The 13679-nt window shown below is 36.1% G+C and overlaps 1 protein-coding gene across 6 annotated transcripts in view; it reads right to left on the bottom strand.

Annotated features, from left to right (window-relative positions):
* MAP3K20 (mitogen-activated protein kinase kinase kinase 20) overlaps positions 1–13679 on the bottom strand; it is a 169461-nt gene that overhangs the window by 81576 nt on the left and 74206 nt on the right. For all 6 annotated transcript variants that reach the window (XM_040229363.1, XM_040229366.1, XM_040229364.1 and 3 more), the window contains exons 3-5: positions 11623–11710; positions 5299–5400; positions 1217–1282 (exon numbers count right to left, since the gene is read on the bottom strand). In XM_040229363.1, the coding sequence (XP_040085297.1) occupies positions 1217–1282; positions 5299–5400; positions 11623–11710 (256 nt within the window). The remainder of the gene's footprint in view (positions 1–1216; positions 1283–5298; positions 5401–11622; positions 11711–13679) is intronic.

Below are 13679 nucleotides of genomic sequence, written 5' to 3'. Positions count from 1 at the left end.
ACTGAGCCACTTGGGAAGCCCAATGACTTCCTGTTAACCCATGTATATTAAAAGTTTTTAGCTCTAAGAAACTTACGTCTAAGGAAATCTAAAGGATAAGTGATGAAACCTAGAAAAGCACAAGAACAATGACCCGGAGTCAACTTCAGGGTTGGGGTGGTGGTCCAACCTGAACTGCTGAGGAGTGGCAGCTGGCCAACAACTTCCCCGTCTCCACCCCACAAGCATCACGGTCCTGGGCAGCTGGTCAGACTCCTGAGTTCTCTTTCTCTACTGACCATGACTACTCATTCCAAAAATCACACTATTAGTATTTACCCATTTTAACTGCAATGATTTAAAGATTTTCTAAAAATAAATTGTTTTTAGAAGAATCACGTAGCAAACATGAAGAATCACTTAGAAAACAAGTAAATAATTAAAGCATGCAAATAAACCGATATCAAGATTTATTTTTTTTTAAGTAGCACACTCTGATTCAAGCTCTCAGTGCTGGCTAGTTAAATAACACCACTGCCTTTCTCCATTAATTTTCAAGTGACGTAATGGAAGAAGCGTTCAATTACCACTCCTACGTGAAGGTAATATCTAATCCTGCAAGTCATTTAAAAGTGCTCACTCTACAAATTATAAAATATAGGATCATAAATAAACTTTAAGAAGCAGAGAAGAAGAGAAAAAAGAAAAAGAAAGCTTTTCCTTTCCAAACCCCGCTGATCATTTTTGGGCACTCCTCCAGGTAATATGAGTGGCATAAAAAATTTACACCAAATAATTCAGGAGTAACAAGAACAAAACTCAAAACTGCTAGTACAGAGAGTCATCTAAAAATAGAAGTTAGAAATATACTACCACTATGTGCTTGGATCCAGCAATACCTCTTTTAGAGAATGATTCTAGATAAATAATTAGGGATGTGTTGAAAATTTTTGCTGAAAACTGTTAAGCTTAACATTTTTTTTTTATCATAGAAAAAAAATGTAAACCCAAATGTCCACATTCTGTGCTATTTATATAGTGGAATACTATGCAGCCCCTTGAAATAATGGGGAATATTTTGAATTTATTAATAATGGAAAGATTTTCATGATATTAGCTGTGAGTTAAACAGCAGGTTATAAAAGATATGAAAAGCATGATGCTTATTTCTATACATGTATGTATACATGTGCATGTATTTTATAATAGGTGAGATAAAAACATATGAGTACTTTACCATTTCTTGACTTGAGATCTCTGTGAATCACCTTGACAGGAGCCTCCATATGTAAATAGTGCATTCCTTTTCATACAAAAAGAAATATAATGAATATAATTGTAATAGAAATATAGTTAATATAATTTTCAACATTACATCAGTATTACCTCTATTTTAAACATCAGTATTACTTTCCATATTTTTACAAAGGATTTAATAGCAAAAACTAAGTCCATGTGCTCTATTCTTCCATGATAGATAAAACAGGGACAAGACATGCCTACACTAGGAAAATTTAAATACCATGGAAAGTGTATGTGGTTTAATGTCATATAAGTTGGAATTTGATTGTGAATAAAGTTAGCTTCTCACAGTATCCAGTAGGATACCTTGATTTTCTGGAGTTTGCAAAAAAATAAAACAGATATCACTGAAAGAAATGATAAGGTGACTAAGTGACTAAGGTATTCCACTACCAACTGCCTTCTAAATCAGCCACAGTTCTGAACAGAAATTTCAGTTTTCATTTGCATGTCTGAAGTTACCCAGGGCAGCTTCATTTATTTTCTCAGTATTCACTCTGGTAAGACCCTGGGAGTGGAGGTGGGGTAGGGATGGGGAGACTGGCTGAATTCATTAGTTATGGTTGGTAAAGAATTTTGTGATCCTCAGATAGAAAAATACACAGTAGTTATAAAATATTTTATTCTTCTTACAAAGACAAATCTTTGAGATAATCTATATTTCAATGTACTCTAAAATTCTTTGCAACATATTAAAAATCAAGTTACTTCAGTAAATTGTATGCACATAAATTAAGCATTTTTCTTATTTTGAATAAAAAATTATATTTTAAAAGATACATATTTCACAGTTACCCCCTTAGTAATATTTGGTTCCTTCCTTGTATTTATATATAGTCTATCTAGAATAAAGAACAAAAACATTTTCTACTGAAATATTTCCTATTTCTTAAGTTGTCTTTTCTAAACAATCGAAGAAATAGCCCTCTCACCTCAATCAAAACCATTTCTTTGGCTAATGATTTATATGCTGAACACAGTTTAATAATGAGGCCTTGGTTCTTTTTTTAGTATATAGAAAATTTCAGTTTTATAAGGACTAATTTTTAAAAATCTATTATTTTCTACTTTCTAGTTATTATATATTGAAGAATCATGAAAGAACAATGAAAAATTTCAAAAAACTTAAACTCTTGCCATTTAAAGTTATTAATGAAGAGTCAACAAAAGTATAGCAATTCAAATATCTTAAATAAAATGTAACTGGAATAAAGGAAATCTTTCTTCTAATATTAAGTTCTACATATTCCAAGCTGTGAAAATTCAATAGGTACAACTTGGGTAACATTTAATAATTTTTATGACAGAATTTCATAGTTATTTCTCTCTTGCTTTAAGAATCCAATTCCTGAATAACTTTTCAGGTAGAAACTGTTTAATTACCATTAGAGGTAGAGCTACATCATTTCTACATTTGCTGACAATAAAGAATTTAAAAAAACACTCAAGCACAAAAGCTTTGAATATAGGGACTTTTCCTCACTGTAGATATTATGAGAAGAAGTACCATATTGTATTGAGCAAGCTGGTATCTGTGTATAACATATAGTATACATTTATAGAATATTTAGTGTACATGCACAATCATATAAAATTCTATTTAGTGTGTTTCAATAGCGCTATCTACAATTCTGCCATATTTTTATTGCAAGAAAACAGGAGGGCTGAAAAATATCTCCATCAATTTTAAAATTCAGGGTCTCCTGAAAAAGATTTCCCAGGCGTCACTTTGGGAAGATTTGGAATCGATGATGACCATTCGGAGACTGGATCCAGGCTTGTTAGCTTTAATTCCTTTTACCCATTGCTGGCTGACTTGCAGCAATTTCAGATACACTGGTCTACCCTTCTTCCCTCTTCCCACTCAGAAAGAAGAGAGTCTGTTTTGCCTTTGAGAAGGTTTTCTCTTTCCAGTAATGTTAAGCAATGCCTATTTCAAAACTGCATGAATCAACTCTTATTTGAAATGAATTATTCATCCTCTGATTTCTCAACATCTTGTTGCTTCAGTGGCTTCAATCATGGTCAAACTGAAGGGCACGGCTGAATTCAGAACTGAATCAACAAAAATCAAGGCTTCCTATGTCATCTCCAAGTTCCACACATAGCTTTATCAGAGAGGGTTGAAGTCATTCTGAAAGCACTGATTTCTTCTTTTTGTAGGCCATTTTAAATGTTAAGAACTACCTGTATAGCTGTAAACAACTGTCTTCTCTGCTTCACACTTCTCACCTGAGGCTGAACACATTAGAATTTGCCTTTCACATTAATTCATCAGCCACCAAAAAGTAATTTCTATTACTGCGTAGTTTTGGACACTCGCATCTTCTTCATCCCAGTTTTTCACCTCTAGTTCCAGTTTGCTGTTTAGTCCTATTTCTTCTCTTCCTTTTCTTTTTTACACAGCCAGGACTCTTGAGAAACCCTAGGAATGACTGAGCTGATCTGGAGCCAAAGGACTTGCCCCACAGACAGGGACTGTTACAGGGGAAGGGATCAGGAGGGATGAGGTTTACAGGCTAAGGGCCAGGGAAGCTAAACAGTGTGCGCAGCAAGAAGCCAAGTGACTGGTGTCAGTTGATTTGTTTGCTATCCATCTTAAGTGCCATTAGGTAATAAGATGGGTGTAATTGGCTGAGCACCCTAAATGCAAATATCTGTAAGGTGAAGTGCTTTAAGTCAAGGACTGCTTGTATATGTATTTACATTTCTCTAAGAGTATTTCCACAATGCTTCAGGCAGTTTCCAAAAACAGCACATTAACCAGCTTACAAACAGGTGGCCCCTGATATGCAGAGAAGTGGCTATGATGTTCCATTAAAATGTCTTGAAGAATGAGAAATTTTAAGACTGATTTGAGATGTCTCATGTATGAATACACAATTAAGTTAATTAACACAGCCAAAGCCTTAAGTACACCATCCTAAACATAGAGCTTATTATTCTTATAAGGTAATGAAGTATCACTCAAGCTGCAGCATTTTGCATGAAACTTTTTTTTTTTTAATTTCCACTTTCTCTATTTGAAGCATTTGGCAGGTGCTGATGAAACTTAAAACAGGATAATTTCCCAAAGGAAAGGCTATTACTTTTGGAAGTCTCTGTGTGACTTTCCAGTAAAAGTGAAGTATGAGTTGCTTTCCTTATTGAGTACTAAATATCCTTTTATTTGCTTTGTAAAGAGATACTTGTAGAGATTGGAGCAGCAAAATGCAAAGGAGCTAATTGCCCCAGTAAAATTTGGACACACTTGCTTTCCAGGGGTTGCTAGAATACAAATGTAACCATCAGCATTCATTATTTAGATTAAGTTGTTTCCAAAGCAACTTTGACAGTTATAAATAAAACTCAGAAACATTCAGTTAGGAAAATGGAAAAAAGATAAAAATAAATGGAGTTTAAATTGCTTTAGAGAGCATTTGTGTATGAAGGAATTTATGAGGGAAAAAGAACTAGGCACCTTGTTTAGGGATTTTTGTGTATTAAAAAATATTCCATTTCCAAGGGTGATTTTCAAGTTTACATTAAATATAAAATAAAATCTGAATTGCTTTTGCATTGAAAGCCAAATAAAACTTTTTTGCAAGTGGTTACTATTTTTAGCATATTATTATGTATACAAAGGAAGTAGAACTAATCCTACAATAAGTCACGTTTTCTGGATACTGCAGTCTGAGACTTACAGAACAATAACAGAAATATGATCTTTCCATTTAATGTATCGAGCAAACTGGTCAATTACAGTGTCACAAAATGGGACAAAAGTATCTTCCTTGGAGCCACTGATTTTGCTGAAACTTGGTTTTTGGTAAAGAAGTAAAGAAAGGAAAGACAAAAAAGGAATGCAGCAGTGGAAAGGCAATGGCCTAAAATATTATGTGCACTGTAAGCTGCAGAATTCTTGCTACTTTTGTCTGAAAAAAAAAAAAAATCTTAAGACAGAATAAGAAATCTTCCGACTTAACTCACCATGTCAGGATCTCTCCAACTATGCTGTAAGAATACACGAAACATTACCTTTGGCTACATCAGTGGCCCAGGTCATAATGTGATCCATGTCCATTTCTTCACTTCTGTTACTGTTAATGTAATCATAGAGTGATCCCAGAGAAGCGTATTCTGTTTTCAAAGGAAAGATAAGCATAGAATTAAAACCAAGGCCCAATTCACAAATAAGACTGCATGGTTTCATTGAGAAAATGTGTTAAAAAATTTAACAAAAGACATTAAAACTTATTTTTTTTAAAAAAACTGTTCTATGCTGTGGTTTCTCAAAATTAATATCATCATGGAAAGAAATCTGTCAAAGACAAGACCACTAACAGAATAGATAATATCTTCAGCTGGTGATGAAATCAAAAGCTATTTGGATGGAATTCAGAAATACAAAGGTGTTGCAAGAATGCATTTGAAACAAAGGCAGGCATGAATATAGGTATTTCAAAAAATTGTTATTCTTAGGAGATAAATAAGGTTAAACATAAGTCAGAGGGTTTACGTAACAATGTAAACAAAGCAATATTTGTTGCATCAGGATTTAGATTAGTCCTCAAATTTTAAGCTTTACAAAAGGCCAAGAAAGTGAGAAAATTCCTTTAAAAATGGTTTTGAGATATAAATTACACATCATAAAATTCACCCACCATATATGTACAATTTGATTTTTAGGAAACTTACAGATTTGTGCAATAACCATTACAACCCAATTTTAATCTTTCCATGATCCCAAACAAGTCCCTTCTGCCCACTTACAGTTAATCACCACTGTCAGCCCCAGCCCTGTGATTTATCTTTTCTCACTCTCAAATGTGCCTTTTCTAGACATTTCACATAATGGAATGAAACAATATATGGCCTTTATGTCTGACTTCTTTCTCTTCATATAATGTTTGCAAGACTCTTTTGTGTTGTAGCATGTGTCAGTACTTCATTCCTTTTTATTCCTGAATAGTATTTCATTGTCCTGGAGAAGGCAATGGCACCCCACTCCAGTCCTCTTGCCTGGAGAATTCCATGGTCGGAGGAGCCTGGTGGGCTACAGTCCATGGGGTCGCGAAGAGTCGGACACGACTGAGCGACTTCCCTTTCACTTTTCTCTTTAATGCATTGGAGAAGGAAATGGCAACCCACTCCAGTGTTCTTGCCTGGAGAATCCCAGGGACAGGGGAGCCTGGTGGACTTCCATCTATGGGGTCGCACAGAGTTAGACACGACTGAAGCAACTTAGCAGCAGCAGCAGCAGCACCAGTATTTCATTGTATTGATCTAGCACATTCACTTTTTTCATTCACTGAGTTGATAGATATTTGCATGGTTCCTTTTCTAGATGTTATTTATCAGGTGGAGAAAATTCCCTTCTATTTTTAGCCTGCTGAGATTTCTTATTATAAATGGATGTTGTAGAATGTCAAATTGGTTTTTGTCTTTTATTCTATTATGGTGTTTTACATTAATTGATTTCAGATGTTAAATCAACCTTGCATTTCTGGGATAGATCCCATTCGGTTGTAATGTATAATCCTTTTTATTGGTAGATGGATTAAGTTTGCTAATATGTAGTGAAGGATTTTTTTTTTTAGTCAAGGATTTTTTCATCTATATTCAGGAGGGATGGTGGTCTGTAGTTTTCTTATTATGGTTCTGTCTGGTTTTGCTATTAGGATAATGCTGGCTGTACAGAATGAACTGGCAAGCGTTCCTTCTATTTTTAGAAACAGTATGGGAAGGACCGGTGTTATATTTTGTATAGAATTCATCAGTGAAATCACCTAGGTTTGGAAATTCATTATGGAAATGTTTTAAATTATGAATTCAAATTTCTTTACTTGCAGTTTTGGTCAGATTTTTTGTTTCTTCTTGAGTCAGTTTTGAAAATTTTTATATTTTTAGGGATTTTTTCATTATATCTAAATTGTCTAATTTGTTGCCATAAAGTTGGTCATAATATTCCCTTATAACCTTTTTAAATTTCTGTAGGGACCATAATGCTATCTTCCCCTTCATTTCTGAGTTTGCCAATTTGTATTTTCCTTTTTGTTGGTCAGTCCAGCTAAAGGTTTGTCAGTTTTACTGAGCTTTACAAAGACCAAAATTTTAGTTTCATGGATTGTCTCTATTATTTTTCTGTTTTCTATGTTATTCTATTCTGCTCTAATCCTTATTTCCTTTCATTGCCTTGCTTTGGGCTTATTTTGTTCTTTTTGTAGTTTGTTAAGGTTAAAGCTTAATGATCAATTTCAGACCTTCTTTTTAAATAAAACATAGCTGTGTTGTTGTTCAGCCTCTCAGTTGTGTCCAACTCTTTGCAACTCCATGGACTACAGCATGCCAGGCTTCCCTGGCCTTCATCATTTCCCAGAGTTTGCTCAAACTCATGTCCATTGAGTCGATGATGCTATCCAACAATCTCGTCTTCTGTCGTCCCCTTTTCCTCCTGCCCTCAATCTTCCCCAGCATCACGGTCTTTTCTAGTGAGTCGGCTCTTCGCATCAGGCGGCCAAATTATTGGAGGCTCAGCTTCAGCATCAGTCCTTCCAATGAGTATTCAGGGCTGATTTCCTTTGGGGTACTGGCTGGATCTCCTTGTTGTCCGAGGGACTCTCAAGAGTCTCCTCCAGCACCACTGTTCAGAAGCATCAATTCTTCGGCGCTCAGCCTTCTTTATGGTCCAACCTCTCACATCCGTATGTGACTGCTGGAAAAACCATAGCTTTGACTATACAGACTTTTGTCAGCAAAGTGATGTCTCTCCTTTTTAATATGCTTATAAATTCCCTCCTAAGTATTACTTTGTCTTCCACCTATGATATTGATATGCTGCATTTTCATTTCCTCTCTGTCGAAAATATTTTAAAAACCATTGTAGTTTCTTGACTCATTGACTGTTTAGAAACGTGTCGTGTAATTTCCAAACATTTGGGACTTTTCCAGGTTTCTTTTTTGCATTGATTTTTTAATTCTATTGTGATTAAAGAACTCTTCAATCCTTTATTTTCACTGGAGGATAATTACTTTACAAAGTTATGATGGCTTCTGCCATGCATTAACATGAATCGGCCATAGGTACGCATGTGTCCCCCCATCCTGAACCCGCCTCCCACCGCCCTCCCCACCCCATCCCTCTAGGTTGTTACAGAGCACTGGCATTGAGTGCCCTGCTTCATGTATTGAACTTGAACTGCTCTTCCATTGTATTCAATTCTTTTTGATGTATTAAGATTTATTTCATGATTTAACTTATCATGCATGCTAAAGAATATGCCCTTGAGAAGAATATGCATTCTTTGTTCGGTGGTGTGTAGAGCTGGTTGAGAGTGTTTGTCACGTCTTCTGTATCCGTGCTGATTTTCTATCTAGTTGTTCTATCAATTACTGAGAATGGGGATACTGAAACCCCTTTGTTGAACTGACTGGTTCTCTTTTACAGTCAGTTATTGCTTCATGTACTTTGAGGACCTATGTATATACATTTACAGTTGCTATCTCTTCCTGATGTATTGATACTTTTTATCATTACGAATGACTCAATTTATTTCTAGTAATATTTCTTAAGTTTATTTTGTTTGAAATTACTATAGTTACTCCAGTTCTTGCTTATTGCTTGATCGGTAGCACAGAATTAAGACATTTCCAAAAATCAAAGAATGATCGAAGATGACCCTCTATTGTGCCCTTTCTTTTGCCTTTGGAGATTCTAGTCACCCCATTATTTCGTAGATCTGAGAAAAAGATGTTCACTTCCCTTCCAAGGGAAATAAAATGGCAGCTACCTCTTGGACTCTGTTCTAAGTCTTACAAGCAGGTTTTAGAAAATCGTCTCTGTGATGAGAAGTTTCGGCAAACACACATGCATGGGTGCACCTATACACACTCTCACCCAGAAATAATCAATTCTCGTCCCTTCACTCACGAAGAGAAAACTGAGACACAGATCATCAGGGACCCATCTATGGAGCTTTGGCAGAATCAACACAAGATTTCATCTCTCAGTTCCTATTCTGGTGTCCATTCTGTTCCACCACTCTGATAAATTATTCTTTCACGTCCTCAGTATGAGTGACAATAGCTGCCTGATGCAACAACCTTTTTATTAACAAGTACACTCAAGATGGAATAGGTACAAGCTATTCAAGGTTTCCCCATCAGGACTCCAGCATCTGAGAAAGACAATGAGGTTCTAAAAAGAGGGAGCTAGTTGGATTGGGTGATCAAGGTTTTTGTGCCTGCCTTACTTACTTACAAGTCTGCCATACTAGTTTTCATTTCAAGAGGCAAGGCAAGTGCTATCATTTCCAACCCATTTGAGCTTCCACACTTGACTCAGTTGCATCTGTACTATCATCCTTCAGTTATCTGCCAGGGGTTGGTTGAGGACACTCAAGTCTCTTACATAAAATGGAACAGTACATTCAGTCTTCCACATCTATTGGATCTAAAGTGTGCTCAGAGCCTTCCAGAACCTAGCTTACATATAAGAAGCAGATATTCTGTATAAAATCAATTAAAAAATTTACACCACTGTGGTTCTACCATTAGTTGGGTAATCTTGGAAAAGTACCTAAGTTAGAGTTCCAGTTTCTTACGTGACATAGGTTATTCTAAATATTAGATAACATAATTTATAAGGAAGTACCTAATCCAGTCCTTTTTATTGAGGGTATTTTGTTGTTATTTTAAGACAATATATAAAGACAATCCAAGTTCTTACCACTACAGCAGAAGAAAAGAGGGCTGCCTGATCTTTTAAGGTTTTCTTGTTTGTTTTATTTTGGTCAAAGAACTGCCATGATAAAGAACTTGGGTCAAAGTTATGTATTGTAAAATTGAACACTATACTTCTCATAGACCTGAAACAGTGGCAGACTTTATTTTTGGGGGCTCCAAAATCACTGCAGATGGTGACTGCAGCCATGAAATTAAAAGACGCTTACTCCTTGGAAGAAAAGTTATGACCAACCTAGATAGCATATTCAAAAGCAGAGACATTACTTTTCCAACAAAGGTCCATATAGTCAAGGCTATGGTTTTTCCTGTGGTCATGTATGGATGTGAGAGTTGGACTGTGAAGAAAGCTGAGCACTAAAGAATCGATGCTTTTGAACTGTGGTGTTGGAGAAGACTCTTGAGAGTCCCTTGGACTGCAAGGAGATCCAACTAGTCCATTCTGAAGAAAATCAGTCTTGGGTGTTCTTTGGAAGGACTGATGCTAAAGCTGAAGCTCCAGTACTTTGGCCACCTCATGCAAAGAGTTGACTCACTGAAAAGACTCTAATGTTGGGAGGGATTGGGGGCAGGAGGAGAAGGGGACGACCCAGGATGAGATGGCTGGATGGCATCACCGACTCGATGGACATGAGTTTGAGTGAACTCTGGGAGTTGGTGATGGACAGGGAGGCCTGGTGTCCTGCGACTCATGGGGTCGCAAAGAGTCAGACATGACTGAGCGACTGAACTGAACTGAACTGAAGCTGTTTATTGGATTATTATACAACTACGAGTATCAATTCAGTTCAGTTCAGTTGCTCAGTCGTGTCCGACTCTTGGCGACCCCATGAATCGCAGCACACCAGGACTCCCTGTCCATCACCAACTCCCAGAGTTCACTCAAACTCACATCCATCGAGTTGGTGATACCATCCAGCCACTCTCATCCTCTGTCGTCCCTTTCTCCTCCTGCCCCCAATCCCTCCCAGCATCAGAGTCTTTTCCAATGAGTCAACTCTTCGCATGAGGTGGCCAAAGTATAAAGTAATATAAATAGGTGCCTTTCTGTATTTTTATATGGCAAAATTTTCTGTGTGCTCCATTTTGGAAACAGTATTTCCATCAGTTATAAATTGTAGTTCCATATTATGCGATAATTTAGATCAAGGTCATTACCAACCCAGATGACCAAACCTGAAAAATATTATTCTCACATCAGAGACCTTGAAGAAAGAATACTCTAATGGGATTAAAATGCCTTGCGAAGAATTACAACATGAGTAGCTCAAGAAATCTTAATTTGTAAAAGGTCACAGAGTTACAAAAAACATCGCTCATTTCAACTAATTAAATGAAATTTTAGTTAAACGGCACCTTTAAATATTGGTATTGCAGCTGCGAGTGCATTTAAATAGCATTTACACAGATATAATTAGCACAATTAAACATGGGTAGAAGTGGAAACACCATTCTTAATTATATTGATATAATCAGTTTTATTAATGCTTTATAGCAACAAAAGTAACATCTGACAGTAGCACACAATTCATGACAGAATGTAATATTAAGCATTTGAGCATATTAAAGAAGCTAAAGCTAGGTAAATGGGGAAAGAAAAAAGTCAAATAGAGTTCCTACCTGTGACAATACCATAGTTGGGAGGTTCGAGAATTACTCCATAAAACTGGATGATGTTTCTGTGACTGAGGACGCTGAGTATTTCTGCCTATACAAAAATCAAATACAAAATTGCATAAAATTTCACATTTATAAAAGTCTCATAAAACAGATTTTATATTCAATTTTCTTTCACATACTTTACAAGGATGTGTATGTGTTCAACAAGCATGTGATACTGCATGTTTTATTTATTTCATAAATAAAACAGTACCTTTGGCAGTCGTCTTGCTAGATTAAGAATTTATATTGAAAGTTTCTGAAAAATTTTTTAAAGAAATGGGGTTGAACTGGCAGCAGCAGAAGTGCTTACCAGGTAGAAAGCCAACATGACTGGCAGTAGAGGGGGATGATTAAAGAGGGGAGATGCACATTTATTTAAGCAAAAGCCTCCTTCCTTTAAGTCAAACAGATTTCTTTCTGCATAATATCCCCACTGGCAGACTGCAACACGACTAAATTTCTGTCGGTTGGATGAACAGTTATGACAAAATTGGCTCAGACAGTAGAGTCCGCCTGCAATTCAGGAGACCTGGGTTAGATTCCTAGGCCGGGAAGATCCCCTGGAAAAGGGAATGGCTACCCATTCCAGTATTCTTACCCCTCTGTCCATGGGATTCTTCAGGCAAGAATACTTGACTTGGTTGCCACGCCCTCCTCCAGGGGGTCTTCCCAACCCGGGGATTGAACCCATGTCTTTTACGTCTCCCGCACTGGCAGGCAGGTTCTTTACCACCAGCACCACCTGGGACACCCCAGTAGGAGACGATTTTTTATTAAAAACGTGTGAAACTTGCTTTCAAGGTAGTTTGACTAGACAGAAAACAGAGGTTATGGGTTGACATGGGGTCAATATGGGAACAAGAGAAAGGAGCATTATTAGTAACTGGATGAGACATTCATTTTATCAAGGTTGATTTGACAATTTGTTTTAGTAAGTGTTGAAGGGGGCGATAGAAATAATTCCTTAACAATTACTGAGTGTTCACTGTGTGTAGAGGTTTCTCTGTATTCATCAAACAACCTTCTCATAATTTAGTTTTCCAAGTAGAAAGAAAATATACTAATCGGACAATAAATACAATTATTCATCCATGTGGCAACTCTATTTCTAAATCAGCATAAATGACCTTTGTTGTAAAAACAGAGTTCATGTGAAGTTTGGAGATCGTAAGCCCTCTGTTTTTCAGTGGCAGATCAACTCTCTGTGAGTAAAGCATGAGAGCTCAATGTGAGGACGCTTTAATGTTGGAACCAGTCTTGGTCAAAATCAGGCAGTGTTATCCTTTGGCACTTTTTGATATATTCTTCAGAATATCTAAATCACGAAGCCATTAAAAATGTTTTCATCAATAAGAATAAATATAAGAATATTCTGAATCCTTGGACAATGATTTTATAATTCAGCATGACATGGAATTTTCAGTGTTTTGGCTAGCTTTCATGCTTACATTTAAGATACTAACAAATTATATCTTGGAGAGAGTTTATCTTTTCAGGTATTGGTAAGCATGTCTAAATGGTCTTGAGTAGGTATATGCTAATAACAGAACAACTATTATCTTGTGTGACTTTGTTGTGCTCATGTTTTAATTTTTTACAGTTATGAAAAACTCTTGCAGTATGATTTGCAAGCAAAAGATATTTTTATGGAATAAGGCTTTAGGTTCCAATTTAATAAACTAAGAATTTAACATCTCAAAAACAACATGCTACTTTAGAATGTTGTATGAGTTTCATGGAAATGGCCTAATAATAAGTAGAGATAGATTAAATAAATAAGTGATATTTGCAATAAATGGAAATCATGATACCTGTTAGCAATTCAAACAAGCTCCAACAGAAATACCTGGGATTAATTGAATTATTAAAACCTGTGCTTATAGTAGCTGGTATCTGAATGCAAGTGGATGTATTATAGAGATTTGCCTCTATAGGCACCTGCTTGTCAATAGTTCATCAATGGAAATTGCTGAAGTAAGTATGCAGCAAAGAATTTTTCCTTCAGTTGTTGTTTT

The sequence above is a fragment of the Oryx dammah genome, unplaced genomic scaffold, assembly GCF_014754425.2.
Source record: "Oryx dammah isolate SB20612 unplaced genomic scaffold, SCBI_Odam_1.1 HiC_scaffold_27, whole genome shotgun sequence".
NCBI lineage: Eukaryota > Metazoa > Chordata > Mammalia > Artiodactyla > Bovidae > Oryx > Oryx dammah.
The sequence above is the reverse complement of the archived record's forward strand: the minus strand, read 5'-3'. Positions and strand labels throughout refer to the sequence as shown.